This window comes from Leptonotus elevatus, chromosome 10 (genome assembly GCF_054856555.1).
Source record: "Leptonotus elevatus isolate MCC_2025b chromosome 10, RoL_Lele_1.0, whole genome shotgun sequence".
Taxonomy (NCBI): Eukaryota; Metazoa; Chordata; class Actinopteri; order Syngnathiformes; family Syngnathidae; genus Leptonotus; species Leptonotus elevatus.
In genome coordinates, this window is record NC_141248.1 from 15,614,058 (window position 1) to 15,631,649 (window position 17,592).

General features: G+C 38.7%; 1 protein-coding gene across 1 annotated transcript; it reads right to left on the reverse strand.

The window, feature by feature from the left end:
* Positions 1–2,295: 2,295 nt before the first annotated feature.
* slc6a11a (solute carrier family 6 member 11a) lies at positions 2,296–16,202 on the reverse strand. The gene is made up of 14 exons (XM_086088143.1): positions 15,934–16,202; positions 13,909–14,043; positions 13,687–13,827; positions 13,514–13,595; positions 12,782–12,914; positions 8,372–8,506; positions 8,182–8,285; positions 6,751–6,875; positions 6,559–6,671; positions 6,326–6,463; positions 5,100–5,202; positions 3,551–3,651; positions 3,310–3,480; positions 2,296–3,232 (listed from the first exon to the last, which is right to left on the reverse strand). Exons 1-14 carry the CDS (start codon positions 16,109–16,111, stop codon positions 3,125–3,127), a joined length of 1,767 nt encoding a protein of 588 aa, XP_085944269.1. The 5' UTR covers positions 16,112–16,202; the 3' UTR covers positions 2,296–3,124.
* Positions 16,203–17,592: the final 1,390 nt, after the last annotated feature.

Consider the following 17,592-nt stretch of genomic DNA (forward strand, 5'->3'; position numbering starts at 1 on the left):
AAGAAGCTACACTGTTAGCCTATCTGGTTGCAAACTTCTGCTTGTCATTACAATTGTAGCTTTTCCCATGACGACACGCACCTGTAGACATGCCCGTGGCCGCCATGTTGGAGGCAGAGAAGATGAAATAGTAGTCAAGGAAAAGACTTGAGATTGTGGCTTTCATAAAGAGCACCTCATCTCACTCCAGCCTGATACCCCAGTCAATACATCAGTGCTCTTTAGCAACGTTACAAAACGCATCATATCTCCATTTTCGCTGTTCAGTACTTTGAAGTAACAGATTTATAAAATTGGATATTACGTCAAATGTTGCTGTGGCCGGTCATTATGCTAATGCTTATCTTAGCCGTTTTCTTACTAGGCGAAATCAATACTGTTTTAGCTAAAGTAAGTCAAGCTGTTAACTATTCCGGTCAGTAAGTGAAACGGTCTCAGCTTTATTACCGCTTGTCTTCGCACGCGGTGAGAAATGTTTGAATTGTTCCGGAATCGTAGTTGTTTATGCCGTTAAAAGCGAAGGTTCTCTATTCTCTGTCAACTTTCTTAGCACTCTGCACATCTAAGGAACCTAGAAAATGTATAACATATCTTACATTAACTGATTGGGGTACTTATATACAGAACAACTGTCTGCTCCTCCCAATCTTGACTAACAACATGGCGGACAAACAAATACCCGTCACATGATCGAAAAGCTACCCACACACACACTTAACACTTACTCCTTTACTTTGTTTCCGGACAACATTGTGAGCTTCAGGTTGCTCCCTAATTGGGTTTCGTTCGGTTTCACCTCACAATCAGAAGTCCTGCCCCCTCTGAACTCGTTGACCACGGCACACACATAAGGATTTGCGTAAATATTGAACAGGTTTAACATTTTCCGGGAATTAGAACATAAAAATCACTCTTCGTACACGCCTCACCACAGGAAAACCTTTCAGAGACATCCAACAATCAGGACTTTCAATTTTGATGGAAAGGGACAGAAAATGCTCAGATTAGGTCAGATTATCGGTATGCGTGTACCCCACTTTACATGACACAAGGTTGTGTCCGTGTCTTTGGCAAAAGTCATTTGCATTTGTAGAGTAAAACACAGAGATGAAAAAATACAAAATAAAAAAATAAAAAAAACAATGTTGCTACTGCTGGAATGGCAACCGTAACATTAACACGTAACATTGTTAAAATAAAAGCTACTATATTAATATTGTCTATATTAGATATAAACGCCAAAGCAACAAAAATACTCTCTTTAATAACGAATGAGGAGTGCTGTTAGAGAATCCTCACGTCTTTTTTTTTTTTTTGTAACTGTCACACAGCCGTAAAAAGAAGCTAAACACGAATGCAACACAGTTAACCCTTTGGTGATGTCTGAACTGAGACCTAGCGAGGTGCAGTACATTGAACTCTCGCGTTCAACTTTTTGTTTGTGACTTCAGAAGCCCTTTATGGTCTTTTTTTTTTGCAAATTGTGTGACCTTAGTGGCTGAAAGCCCTTTCAACAATTAATCAATATCCTTGATATCCATCTTCAGGTGCATGTATGCTAGTATGCTGATTATGCTCACTAGTAAGACAATTTATTGCTCTAGTACAACAAATGTGTCTGCTAGTAACCTTTATTCCACTACTGTATGACATTTTTGCATATTAGTATGACAACTATGGCATACTATTATTAAGACAACTACATATTACTAGTGAGGCAAAACTATGCCCTAGTTAACAACTGCATGCTACAAGTGAACTTCTGTTAAAATTGAGTGCTTCATTAGAAGTATACTAGTAGCACACATGTCAATGGGACTCATTTTCAACCTTGGAGTTTTATGGCTCAGACGAGCCCACTTTAGTTCTCAACGTTTTAACACATGTGACTTTCTAATATGTTATTTTGTATAGTAGCCTATAGGCAGGGTGCAATATAGTTAGTTACATTGCTGTTGTTTCTAGTCAACCTTAAACATTTCTTGAAAATAATATCTTATATGTGACCTCACTAGTCTAAACGTGACATTCTGATTCATATTACATTTTTGGAATATAAGTTACGAAACAAAATCCGGCCGTTTTTATCCATCTCAGGGGGCGGCCATTTTGCCACTTGCTGACCACTGAAGATGACATCAGAGTTGCTCAGGCGACAACCAATCAGAGCTCATCTGTTTTCTGAAGCTGAGCTGTGATTGGTTGTTACCTGAGACTTGAGCAACATTGACGTCATCTTCAGCCAACAGCAAGTGGCAAAATGGCCGCCCCCCTGAGATGGATAAAAATGGCTGGATTTTGCTGCGTAACTCATATTCCGCTACCGTAATCTTAACCAGAATACCATATTTAGACTAGTGTGGCTGCATAGAACATATTATTCTAAAAAACAAATCAAATTTGGGCTTGACTTGGTGGTGCAGTCAGTCCTATATATTTTGGAAATATAGTTGTAACCAGAAGGCACACACACAGCTAGGGCTACTTTTGCTGCTGACATCAAAACGGACCCAAAAGCCGGAATAGCGGCCCTAGCAGCCTGGCCCATTGGGAATTCCCCCGGTGCGCCAGTTTAGTCACTCTTGTCCTGGTTTTGCCTCACTAAGAACATGTCCTACTAATATGCCAAAGTTGTCCAACTAGCGTGCAAACAAACAGTAGTGGGCAAAAACATTACTAGTAACACTTGCATACCTTTTTTAAGGAACGAGGAGGATGTGGTAGAAACCTCAGAAATCATTTATGTAATATTACCTGTCACAAATTCTTGAAGATAAGCCTGTTCAATTTTGATTAATTTTTTTTATTTTTACGACTTCAGAAGCCTACCATTATCTTTCCCTTAAGTCTGGTCCCTCTCGGTTTGGCTTTCAAATTAGGAGGTTCCACCAGATCACAATTAAATATGACCTGCCACAGATAGCGAAAACCTGTGAGTAATTGATGTCCACGCAGAAAAGTTTGCATCCGCCTTTTGAACTTGGATCTTTTTTGTATATACTGCATATAATAGATACGAATTGGTAATGTAATTTTAGTAAACAACCTGATCTAGCATATACACTGTATGTCCAGCATATACGTATTAAGAATAGGCATTCAAGGAATGCGACTTTATCGAATATTACTGTTTTTTGCCATCATCGTGAACGTTCAGTGCAATGCGAAGAGTCGCCATTTCCTTCGCCATCATCGGGAGGTCGTCTGAACATTGGGTGCTGGTCTTCAGGCGCTAGGGGGGCACACAGGACGCGGCGTTTTGTTTAGGACGAAGGACGTAAGGCGATAGCGGCTCACCGGGGCACCGACCTGCCAGAGAGTTCCTTTTCCTTTGGCCACTTTGCAGATCATGGTGAAGGGAATCAGAAAGAGTGACGACAAAGCAAGGAACCAGCCAATCCAGTACGCCCACCAAGGATACACATAGGTGTTGTTGAACTTGAGCGGTGTGTATTTCAGCAACAAAAACACGAGCGTCCCCTGCAAAAGGAAACGATGCGTGAAATGCGCACGGTTCAACGCGTGCAAATGTGATGCTTGCCGCGCTTACGCTGCATATAACAGGCGTGGTGTAGAGCCAGCAGTACTTAATCAGCGACAGAGGTTTGTATCCGATCATATCCTCAATGTTGTCACTGAAGCGATCAGCACCTAAAACGACATAAACACGTTTAATGTGCTGCCCCGTCTGATATTGCGACATACGGCGTGATCCAAACTCTATTTTTAATATAGCAGTACGAGGTTGGCATAGCGTAATAGATCCTTTGGTTATTTTTATCTGGCAGCATATTTGTCATCTGCATAGTAAGAGAAATAAAATGATGGAAGCCTACGCCTCAGAGAAACATGTGATAAAATACTTAAATAATATAATAATACTGTATAATGAAATAATGATAGCGAATAATAATATAATAATAGATAATTGATGGTTAAGAATTATGTTAATAGTGTGGAATTTACAGTATTATTGATTATTGGTCCTTTGAAGCTATTGGGTGCACAACTGGGATCCAAAACAATGAGTTGTGGCCTATAGGTACCCCCCCCAAAAAAAATAATAATCTACACAAATAAAAATGTACAACACGTTTTCATACTCTTGTTAACATAAAAGTGGCAAAAATGTTAAATACAAATGTGGCTGCATTTTTTTAGTCATTGATACAGTAATTTCATAATAGTTCATAAAATTGAGTTAAAATTACAAAGATGTACTGTACTGTAAAAAACAAGTGTGATATTGATTTGTGTTGAGGTCATTTTTCTGCCAGCAGATGGCATAATTGCATTTGTAAGACATTGGTAACAGCTCAGTGAAGTTTTCTTTTCATATTAAGAGCTATCTAATTTTTAACATGAAATAACTTGTGAAATTCTGCAAATGTTTTAAATGATCAAATATAACTTGACCCCAGTCAGCCAGTTACATTTATTACTGCTAAATGTTGACGTGGAATCGTGTGTTAAAAATTTTGAATTTTGAACTTTAAATTAACTCAAAATTAACGCACTAATTTTGACACCCCTAGTTCAACTATTGTTCAAGTTACTGTAAATTTCAGTAAAGCTTTTAGCAAAGATCAGAGAAGTTGACACATGATTTTCTTCACGGCCCACATCAAATGATGTAGTGGGCCAGATCTGGCCCCGGGGCCTTGATTTTGACACATGTGTTGTAGAAGGACAGCCATCTCAACAGCACTCATGCCTGTATGGTAAAGTGGCCAGGCGGAAGTAAAAGGCACACAGCGGCCCACCGGGAGTTAGCCAAAACACACCTGAAGGACTATCAAACCATGAGAAAGAAAATTCTCCGGTCTGATGAGACAAAGATTGAACTCTTTGGCTTGAATATCAGGCGTCATATTTGGAGGAAACCAAGCACTTCTCATCAACAACTTTTTTTTGTGATGAGGCTGTAACATAATATGCGGGGAAAATGAAACACTTTCTGGATGTACTGTATGTGCACTTTCTAACAGACTACTGCCTTTCCATAATCACTACCACATTTTTACATGTGAAACGGAGACTGTATAAAGCTAACAGCATGCAGTAATGAGAGGCATTAACCTTAATGAACCGTGTCTTACCGTAAATCCATCCGATAACCACTGACTGGCAGACTGCCATCAAAAGTAGAGTGGGACCACTGCAGACATAGTGATCAAAAATCTGCAGAATGTATGAGCCGGCCTACAATGGACAGAAACAGCTGATTATGAACCCATCCAAACAGCTTGTAAATGATATTTCAGTCCGTTTATTTCTCCCTTTTAACAATAGAAAATCGTCGCTACTAAAAACACTGAAAAACACTTATGTCCATTTTTGTCTTTTTATTATTATTTATTAAAAAAAAATGTTTTGGGGATCAAACTGAATGCAGTCTATGTGAAAAACACTTATGTCCATTTTTATCTATTTTTTATTTTTTTTTACATTTTATGTTTTTGGGATGAAACTGAATGCAGACAATGTGGAAAAACACCAATGTCCATTTTTGCCATTTTTTTTACTCTTATTTTTTTACATTGTTATGTTTTTGGGATGAAACTGAATGCAGATAATGTGAAAACTCTTTTATTTTATTTTTTATTTTTATGTTTTGGGCATGAAACTGAATGAAGACATCCCCAAAACATAAAAAAAAATAAAAATAATAATAATTATTAAATCAAAAAAAGAATAAATTGGCCGTAAGTGTTTTTCACCTAGCAGCGACGAAATGCGGCTGTGACAGTTTAACACTGGAAAGCCCTTTTAGAACAAGGGACAACGCATAAAGTATTGTGCATTTGAGGAATGACCAACACTGCTAAATGTGTGGATAAGCCCACCAAAATGTGCCAAAAATCATCATGTGGGTATTGTATTCACTCTTGTGCCAGCCCAGTCCCATTTTTGCTGTGGGATGGTATCCCATTCCTACATCAGGAGCTGCCCTGTTGCACAGACCTTAATTGGGCGGGGCAAACATAGTGATACTCGGGTCACATACGAACTCAGCGAAGTTGCATTACCCATGTACACAAGGGCCAATCTGTCAAATAAATACCTTGCAGCACTTGAAGCGCATAAACAAAATGGAATCCTGGCAAGAAAATATTGCTGTGGATTTTGGCAAGCGGCAGTGTCTTGAGTTTCAAGTGACCTGATGAGGATTTTTTTTTGTATGTGTATGGCTGCAGTGTATTCAACTGTACCAAAACATCCTTAGTAAATACGTTGTACTATTAAAAAGTCAAAAAATAATTTATGGAAATGATGTTTAGATCCTCAATGACATTACAGTTAAGTAAGTACACTGAATTCTTACCTGAGACACCAAGAAGTTGCCAAAGAGATAGCAAAAAATTGTGATTAGCAACAAAATGAGCTCTCTGCGGTATCCTTTTTGGATCTGGGAAGGGTAGATATCCGTGATAGAGGTCATGATGCTTTCAAGTCCAGCAAACTGAGACATGATAAAAGGACAAAGCGGTCAGCCAACTTCATAAACGATCATGTCTGAATAAACTGCGTGGGAATCTCACAGCGGCTTCAACTGACCTGACCGTCGATTCCCAACAGGATAATCATGGTGAAGAAGCACACGGACCACACTTGAGGCCATGGCAAGAGGCTCACTGCTTGTGGGTACACAATGAAGACAAGACCTGGACCTGCAAAATCAAACCAGCATGTGGTTCGAACAGAGGCTGCCAGTCTTGTGCTTGTTATGTAAGCCTGGTGAGATCATACCTGACTCAGCTACAGAGGCGATGTCCACACCCTGTTTTTGGGACATGTAGCCCAGAACTGAGAAAATGGCAAAGCCACTAACGAAGCTGGTCCCACTGTTCAGCAAGCAAAGAAAGAAGGAGTCTCTGAAAATCAGAAAGAGTCACTTTTTTATGGCCACAAAATCATATTAACACAAAATTTAAATCACTGACAAATAATATAATTGCATTGTACAAATCAAGTTTATAACCATATTTGATCAATTATTGTGCCGGACAAAACAGTGTCTCACGTTATTGAAAATGATAACTTTAATCAGGTATGTGATCTTTGCAAAAGGAAACGAGTTAATTAGCTGAATGCTTATGAAGTAAATTGAAAGACACATTTTGTGAAATTTACAAAGTATTAATTGTAGTTGAAAGATAAATGAATAAAAAGGACACTTGAACCTGGGAGGCGTAGATTTTTGAGCAAGTTGAATTTATATGGAATTTTTTTTATCTTAAAGTACCCGCCATTCATTTAGATGGAAAAGTGGAACTAATGATATCCAATGGAAAAATGCAAAAATATAAATTACTCAATAGCGCCACCAAGGCATGCAGTACCGTCCATTCATTTAGAAGGAAAAGTGGAACTAATGATATCCAACTGAAAAATGCAACAACAACAAAAAAAACAACATTAACTCATTCACTGCCATTGGCGGCTATAAACGTCAAAAATTCATTTTAACTATTTATATTAGTTACATTTTTCCCCACTTTTGTTAACAAGAGGATGAAAACCTAGAAAAAAAAATATTGTACATTTAGAACAGATATAAAAAATTGTGATTAATCGTGAGTTAACTAGTGAAGTCATGCGATTAATTACACGCCTGTCACCCCTAATTTTTTAATAATCTTTTATTTTCTTTTTTAATCTTTTCTTTAAAAATTGAATAAATAAATAACTAGTGAAGTCATACAATTAATTACAATTCAAGAAAAATTGTCGCCTGTCGCCCCTAATTTTTTAATAATCTTTTTTTTTTATGTACTTATGGCAGTGAATGACTTAAAAAAAGAATCACTCAATAGCGCCACCTAGGCATGCAGTACCCTCCATTCAGGCAACGACCGATCACAGCTGACCTTTTCTTCTGAAGCTGAGCTGTGATTGGTTGTTACCGGAAACCTGAGCAACTGTGATGTCATTTTCACTTGACAGCAAGTGGCAAAATGGCCGCCTTCTGATAGTGATTAAAAACTGCTGGATTAAACTCATATTCCACTAACGCAATATTAACAATAATACCGTGTTTAGACTTTAGGGAAGGGGGTGGGGGGGGTGGCTTCACATTTAAGAAACAGTGTTTGGTTTCACAAGGACAAACAGTCTTTTTGTCAGAATGGCGCTCGTCAACTTTCGTAAAATGTGGTCATGTAAAAAAAAAATGCTCACCTGTAGCAATTGTTATTGTACTTGTTGTAGCTCCCAAGTGTGGTAAGACATCCCAAGCAAATGGCGTAGGAATAGAAAATCTGTGTTCCGGCGTCCATCCACACCTATTCCCAATGTACAGCAGCATTTATAAAGAAAATGAAGCCTGTGCCTTTTTTGTGAGTGTCAACAAATGTATTTAATTTAATACCTGTGGATCAGCGAGACGTGCGGGATTGGGGTACAGGTAGTACTTGATGCCATGCAGGGCCCCGGGAAGGCTCATTCCTCTGACAAACAACACCGCTAACATGACGAAGGGGAACGTTGCTGTGAAGTAGGTAGCCTAAATAGACGAATGAAGGGTTTAAAAAACAATAATCTGCGAGTTGATACTTTCAACAGCAAGGCGTTTTACATACAGTATCAAGGACTAACGAGGGGGGAGGAGAGGGGGGGGGGGTTCTGCCTGTGTTTACCATGTTTGTATCCGCTGATGTTGATACAGCTCAGCCCAGACAGTGAATGAGCAGCTCCAGTGTCTGCCATTCCTGTTTTGACAAGCATCAGCACGAACAAACTGTTCTCAAAGCACACGGATACTTTTATCTAAAGCAGATTCCATCCGTCGATCCCTTTGGCACACAAAATGTAGCTTTGTGGAAGTGAAGCATTGCCTATTAGCTGTAGTTGAGCTCATCTGATTCTGAACTGCAGTTCAAGTTACGTGGGAGCCAAGCCCCCCCCCCCCGCCCTACGTGGGAGCCAAGCCCCCCCCCCCCCCCCCACCGAGCGCAACTTTTCCCCAAGTCACATGAGAGTGCGAAAAGGTTTATATGTATACAACATACATACGCTTTTTTTTGTTGTTGTGTGTGTGACACATTTCCACATCCAAAACAATATCCATGCAGCTTATATTCTTGGCAGCTCTCATATACTTATGGCTCCTTGAGGATACTGAAAAATGAAGCCATCTCACGTTATTATTTCCAAAAGAAGTCATGCAGGGACGACCCCCCGAACATCTCACCGCTTAAATAAAAACTTAAACAGCAAAGTCGTTATATCCAGTCGTGACTTTTTTTGTATGCAGTATCTAACATTTGGCAAATTGCGACACAATTATTGTTGTGTCCAAGCTGGAGAGTTTGGTCACACCCAGAGTGAGGCCATCACGTTGAAACAGCAGGGGGACAAATTGTTGGCCGGGCCTCGGTACACGTGGACCATAACTCCTCCACCACCCATGGTTAGCATACATACCTCCCGTCTCCCGTGGTTATACTCTTTTCATATAGTCAAGTTACTCAAGCACGCATCTTACGGAGCGGCGCCGGCGAAGGCTCACAAGTGGTTTTTTTTGGTCAAGGTTCTTTCATGGTCACAAGCCGTTTTAATGGTTGCAAAAGCAACCGTGTGACGAACATCTTTGTGCCGGTTTGCGACCTTGAACGAATCCTGGCATTCATTACGTGCGCACACCCTCACGAGCCTTTGCCGCTCAATGAGATACAAACCTAAGAGTTTTTTATTGTTATGTATTTTTGTTTGTTTGTTTTTCAATAAGAGAAAGCTGGAAATTAATCACAGGTGTCAAACTCAAGGCTCGGGGGGGCCGTAACCGACCGGCTGCATCACTTTATGTGTCCCCCCCCTAAAGTCATTTTTTATTTTCACAGATCAGTCCCTTGACATCTGTTTTGAAATTCAAGTTGCTGTCAATATCACGTACAATAATCAAGTACATGGGCAATTGTGTATATCGTCGCTGTCCTGTGAAAAAAAACATTGATGTTCATTTTTTGTCTTTTTTTAATTATTATTATTTTTTTAATTTTTACGTTTATGGGATAAAACTGAATGCAGACATTCCAAAAACATTGAAAAAAATATTATTATTATTATTATTATTATTAATACTATTATTACTATCATTATCATTATTATTATTAAATTCAATTTTATTCTAGACGCAGGGTCCACTCTTGTTTTTTGTTTTTCTTTAGGGTTCACTCTTAAAAACAAACTAAACAAGCAAAACTAAATAAATTTTTTTTTTTTAATTTAATAAAAATAAAACATACAAAGATTAAAAAAAAAAAAAATACAGTTACACATTAAGAAGACAGTCGTGCTGTACTTGATGTCAAACAGCTCACCATAGTCTGCACAGATGTTAATAAGCTGCTGCAGGCCAGCAGAACTCGGGCTAAACACAACTAAATCGTCAGCATGCAATAAATGATTCACAAGCAAATTTCCAGCAAAACAACCATTTTACATGACCAGGTTGAATAAGATTGGGGACAAAATCCCACCCTGCCTGACTCCATTGCTGACCCTTAATGGGGCAGACACAGCATTCCCCCACTTAACCCGCATTAGCAGCTTTCGGTGATTCGCCCTATCAAATGCTTTAGAAGCGTCTAATAAAAACTGTAGAGTTTTGCCGTTTGAATTTTAGAATTATCTGTAGGTTTGATCAATGGTGATATCCTGTCCAAGAGGATTGTTTCCAAAAGTTTTGACACAAAGCCGGCGAGAGCTATCGATCTATAATTGTCAGATTGCCGACCTTCCCAGTTTGATCTTTTATGACAGGAACCAATAATGCAGTCAACATTAAGGTCAGGTAAGAACCCATGAAGGAGGAAAACTGTAAGGCAGATGGAGAGCAGAGGTGCGAGCCTAGCACTTGTGAACTTTAGTTGTTCAGCTGTAACCCTATCCTGCCCACATACCTTCTTATCAACCGGTTTAGTAACTGCTTTGTGGATTTCATTTGGCGTAATTACGTCTGCATGGTCAACATCATACGGATTCATAAGACTCATGCTGAAGACAGTTGAACAATCGACTGTATTGCTGGCTCTAAGATGTTATCGACACGTTTCTGTTCATATACTGGCCCATCCCTCGGTTTTCCTGCCAGAAACCACTCCTGAGAAGCTTTTGGAAAATATTTGGCCACATGTGCATTCCATCCTGGCCGTCCGTTCTTTTTATGTTTTACTTTTTGAAAAGATTCACTTGACTTTAGCGACACTTTGACAACATATCCCTACACAAACTCGAAAAACAGTTGGGTCAAAAGTAACCCAGTTATGGATCAAAAATGGACCGATCCACTTTATGGGTCAATTTGACCCAACTTTTTGAGTTGTTTTACAAAAAAAATGACCAATTTTTTTGACCCAAGTAAAGGATCTGACCAATATTATATAAGAAGGCATTAGTTGACAGTATAAAACCATTATCCTCACAAAACTGGTGCAAGTCATTAGCAATGACTGATGTCGTGTCTGCAATATCTGAATTCAAATCACCAATAATAAACACATTAAACAAAAAAAGTATTATCCTGAACAAACTAATTTATAAATGCAAGCCTATTAAGATAGGACAATTGATGAAACCCCAGTTTAGGGCCTTTGATGTTGGTTAGTTGTCATCTTAAAATGTGGCAAATGCTTGTTTTAATCCTCACATTACTTAAAACTGGCTGTTAACACTCAATGCCAAGACTGCTTGATCAAATAAGGTAATAAACTCATTCACTGCCATTGACGGCTATAGACGTCAAAAATTCATTTGAACTATTTCTATTGTTTAACATTTTTTCCCACTTTTGTTAATAAGAGTATGAAAACCTAGATTTTTATTTATTGTACATTTAGAACAGATATAAAGTTTGTGATTAATCGTGAGTTAACTATTGAAGTTATGGCATTAATTAGGATTAAAAAATGTAATCGCCTGACACCCCTAATTTTTTATATTTTCTTTTTCTTTAAAAAAAAAAGAAAAGATTATTTAAAAAAATACTTTAAAAAAAGAAGAAGAAAATGATTAAAAATGAGGGGTGCAGGCGATTAAAATTTTTCGTAATTAATTGCATGACTTCACTAGTTAACTCAAGATTAATCACAAATTTTATATCTGTTCTAAATGTACAATTTTTTGTTTTAGGTTTTCATACTCTTGTTAACAAAAGTGGGAAAAATGTTAAACTAATAGAAATAATTCAAATTATTTTTTGACGTCGATGGCAGTGAATGAGTTAAGTAATAAGTATTTTAAAATAAGCACAATAATCTTGCCTGACAATTTCATTTTAAGTAAAAAAAAAGAAAAAAAAAACTTGTCAAATCAAAATAAACAAATTTAGGTTAAATTTAAGAAATGATATCTTACTTAAGATTTTAGTTTTTGCAGTGTATCCCATCCCCGATGTCCACACAAGACTCTCCAGTCCCATGAAAGTTCTGATTTACTGAATCCAAACCTTCCAAGTCCTGCTTAGTCAAAAATGTCTCTCGCAAACCCAGCACGTCACGTTGACTCAACAGGTGCTCCACAGCAACCCAGCGAGCTATTGCCTCTGCACTCCGCCCCAAGCGCAGGCCACGACAGTTGTAAGGAGACAGTGTGCTTCCAAGTCAGGTGAGAATTTAGACACAAATTATGATTATTATTATTGACTACCTATCTTTGACTTTAGAACTACTGCTAAGTCCACTCTCTCACAGAGGAGATTGTATTCGACTTTAGAGGCTGTGCTGTAAAAACACCAGGGATTGAATGTTGGTCAATATTCGTAGTGTTCTGTCTTTCTTACCTTCCCGGTGGATCGCACCCCCTTCCAGACACAAAAGTAGCAGATGACCCAAGCAAGAAGAAGGCACAAAGAAAGCTCCCATTGGATTTTTCCCAAGACCTCGATGCCAGGAGATATGTTTAGCACGCGTCGTCTGTAAGCACCAATGAAGTGTTAGGTAGGAATAGAATAATATTCTATGGTGGGTAGCCATGCTTAACTCATTCGCTGCCATTGACGGCTATAGACGTCAAAAATTCATTTGAACTATTTCTATTAGTTTAACATTTTTTTCCACTTTTGCTAACAAAAGTATAGAATTTAGCTAGATTTTTTTTTATTGTACATTCAGAACAGATATAACATTTGTGATTAATCGTTAGTTAACTAGTGAAGTCATGTGATTAATCACAATTAAAAAATGTAATCGCCTGATGCCCCTAATTTAAAAAAAAATCTTAAAAATAAGGGGCGTCAGACAATTAAAATTTGTAATCGTAATTAATCCGTGACTTCAATGGTTGACTCACGATTAATCACAAATTTGATATCTGTTGTAAATAAATCCCCCCAAAATTCTAGGTTTTCATTAAAAATGAAATGGAAAAAACCCGTTAAACTAATAGAAAAAGTTCACATGAATTTTTGACGTCTATAGTTGTCAATGGCGGTGAATGAGTTCATCATATTTGGGCTGACATTCATGTCTCTTACAGGCCAAATAATCTAAAAAAAATATATCGACACACTTACCGCCAAAATTCTACAACAGAGGACGATTTGTTCATGTTGGAAGTCCAATTGGCACTATAGTTGCTCAATACGACGCAAGAGTCTGAAATATGAACATATTGTTAAGACAGACCTTCCATTTTTATCAGCACTCCAACACAATGAAACAATGCAGATGAGGCCAATTTCACTACCTGTGTTCCATGCGTTATCACATGTTGCCCATGGCATCACTCTGGAGAAAGACGAGAACAGGTAGAGAAAGGCCCAAGCTAAAATGACCATGTAGCTGATGCATCCATAGAAAAGGATGAGTTGACCGGCGTATCCGATGCCTGAAAATAACAACGTATGTTAAAATGCTTTCCTCTGTCTTTTTCTTCTCATGTTTTTTTGGAGTGGAAAAGGTCATTTGCCTTCAAACAAGGGGCAGATCTTCCTCCAGCACATGATTCCCCCTCGACTGGTGTACTGGCCCAGAGCTGTCTCCAAAACAAATAGAGGGATACCACAAGTCCCAAGGAACAGGACATATGGAACGAAGAATGCTCCTGCAAGCCAAGGTATAAAGAATCAGCAGGCGGAGATGTTTTCTGCAACTTGTTTTTCCTGAAAACTTAACCACACATCCACCCTGCAGCCCGGGATATGTAATTATGGATGAGCGGTTCAGATAATGAATGGATGGATGTGTTTAAAAACAATTGCTGAATTTATTTGACAAGGTCTTTAGGCACTTTTCCTCTTACACACATCAGAAGTTGTTAATCCCAATGAAGGTTAAACATCATATTGCACTTAAGACACATTTCATTGCCCATTGATATTTTTGCATCAACTGTGGTGGTGGGGGGGGGGGTGCTGTGAAATCTCTCCTTCACGTGGCATGCCACTGGGTGGGTGGGTGTGTAATAAGTGTGGATAGGAAGAAGTGTGGAAATTCTGATGCGTTAAAAAAAAAGGCTAGATGCGCAGACAGAAAAACTAATGAAACAAAAACAAAAACAAAAACAAAAAAACAAAACTTTTTTTTTTTTACGTTGAACTCGAGGAATATGAAATCAGCTGAAAAATCCACCTATTTTAGAGGGCGGCCATTTGCTGTTAATTAAAAACGACATCGCAGTTGCACAGGGCTTAGGTAACGACCAATCAAGACTCAGTTTGTGAACGTCACATGACCAAACTCAGAAAATAGGTGAACCGTGATTGATCGTTACCTGACTGTGTTGTCATTTTCAATCGAGTGGTAAAATGGCCGCCCCCTAAAACAGGTGGATTTTTCATCTGATTTCATATTCCTCGAGGTCAACATAAAAAAAAAAGTTTTGTTTTTTTTTGGGGGGGGGGGGGGGGGGTTGCCAACCCTCATTTTCATTGTGAGCACATTTCAAGCACAATATTAGCCAGGTAAAAGACAGGAAATATACTTTTGTCCCCTCTTGTTCTACATTATCATGACTATACTTTTAGCTGCATTGTACTTGATGTCACGCTCCAAGCCGGAGCATGCGCAGAGGTGTTAAGCAATTGTTGCAACCCAGCAGTACTTGGACTAAAAACCACCAAATCATCTGCATACATCAAATGATTTAACAGCAAGTCATTGATGTAACAGCCAGTATTGCATGCCTTCAACCTTATCGACAAAAATAGATGAATACGCGTGTAGTCTACTTTCATTACTACAGTTTTCGATGGCAACAACTGATAATTTATCCCCATCTCAAGGGGTAGTAAATGGTCAGTTGTTGACACATCATAAAGAACGCTCATGTCCGTCAAAGAGGCATGTGCATCTGCTGTTGCTACGCCGCACGCCTCACTAATGTGTATATATATATATATATATATATATATATATATATATATATATACACACACACACAAACTATTACAACTCACCTCTTGTACATAAACTGAATTTTTGCAAGACAACAACAACCCAAAAAGTTAAATCAGCTCAGTTACCGTTTGGTGGACAAGTTTTTGTGTGCGTGAAAACACAATTACTTCTCACGTTACAGGATAGCAAATCTTTTGTATGGGATTAAAAAGTGGGGGTCCAGCCAAGAATGTGACTTTTTGCACGTGTGGCACGTTATTTTCTTTGTCTTTTACAAGCTGTCAAATGCATTTTGCATCAAATGTGAAGTAGAGGGGACACGGGGAAGATTAGTAATGCAGGGGGTAGCTTCCAGGGACTTGGCAGAGGCTATAGTTTACTTTTACTCACGCATTGTTCGGCTGACTAAAAGCGGGATAAACTTTCCCCATTGAGAAAAACTCGCGCGCGCATCACAATAAATAAAATACAGTGAAGCCAAAGCAACACAATGCGGTCCAAAAAGGCGCACGGATAGTGCACTATAGGCGTTATACTACAGGATTACAAACAAGCAAACAAACAAACAAACAAACAAACAAACAGTACATCTTACCACCGCCGTTCTTGTAGCATAAGTATGGAAACCTCCAAACATTCCCAAGTCCAATAATTGCGCCAGCCACTGACAGGATGAACTCGCTTTTGGTGGCCCATTTGCCACGCTCCTCGAGTGTTTGTGGAGACGTCTTTGAAGAAGAGACATAGCACAGTTTTCCAAGCGAGTCTGCCATGCCGCTTGCCGAGTGCTGGTGGAGAGATGCAATTGACTCTTGGTGGTTCGAGGTTGGACTGGATGGGGAACTGTCTCATAACGGAGCTATGTAATAGATATATGCTATGGCGGTTTGGCCACAAGGGGGACCTCTAGAAAGGTGATTCCCCCCAACCCCCCCCCCCCCGCAAAAAAAATTTCATGACTGGATGTGTCAAGGTTATTTCGAACGAACGAAAAACCTATAGAAAAACAACGTTACAATTATTATTGTTATTATTTAACTCGAAGCAACATTTTCTGTCCATGGTACTAATTAAAATGAATTATAATGAGGGGAGTCCTCCTTTTTTTTTTTATCAATTAATTTTAGGACAGAACTTGGGAAATAAATGCTTCCCCGCACTTTCCCTGACGTTTAAAAATGTGAAACTTTTGTTTTTTATGTTTTAATGCTGCTCGTTAAGGTCTGCAGAAAAGAGCAGGCGGATGCAATGAGACCACCAGGTTAAATAAATAAAAAGTAATAGTATTCAAACATGAGTTTTGGGGGTTAATTTTTATCGTATTTATTTCAGCCGGTTTTACGCAAGCTGAGAGGTTGTACGGCATATTGATTTTGTAACGGCTGTTGTGTAATATTACACAAGCCACTGATATAATAATGCTCAAAAGTGACGTTATCCAATGCCTTTCTATTGGTCGCCGTGTTCAGATCCGTGTATTCTCTTGTAGTGGAACGTGATGTGGAATACTTCTAAGAGCCTTATCGACCTTCTTCTTTTTTTCATGTAAGGAAATTGAAGGGTTTGGTAGGACGTTGAGGAGGGTTAAGACGATGCCTTGTCGGTATTTGATAACTTACGGTCTCATTAGACCTTTTCGTTTTCGGAGGTGAATGTTTTTGAAGCCGTGGAAGCCTGCGATTATTGTAACGCGTGGTGGCGCCGAGCCCATTGTTTTTCTTTCGGCTTAATAAAGTGAATCCGTGGACTGCCAATCCTTTTGTTGCTCTCCCGTTTTTTTTTTTTTTGCTGACCTGCTGCGCCATCCGTGGCCGATCGGCTACGAGTTAGCGCACTTTCAGTAGTATAAAATGTAAATTTGCAGGTCGGAACCACTCTTCTAGCAGGGTGGTACAAATTAATCTTGTGGTGAATGCACACTGCTTTTTTTCCCACAAACTTCACTATTTCATCCAGTGGTATATATGAAATCATATATGATTAAGTACTGTATTGTAATATACACAGGTGGTGTTCCAGGCAACCATATTGATATGAGTGCGATCAGGCAGACAAACAGGGTCAAACTGTTGCCAACATAAAACTTTTATTAACTAGTATTTCAACATTATTAACCGTCACTCAAATGTACAAAGAAGTGAATAACTGTATTACACAAAATAAAATAAATCTACTCACCCTTTGATGACGTGATGGATGAATTTGGGAGAGTGCTGAATGCGAGTGAACTTTTTTTTTTTTTTTTTAATGTTAT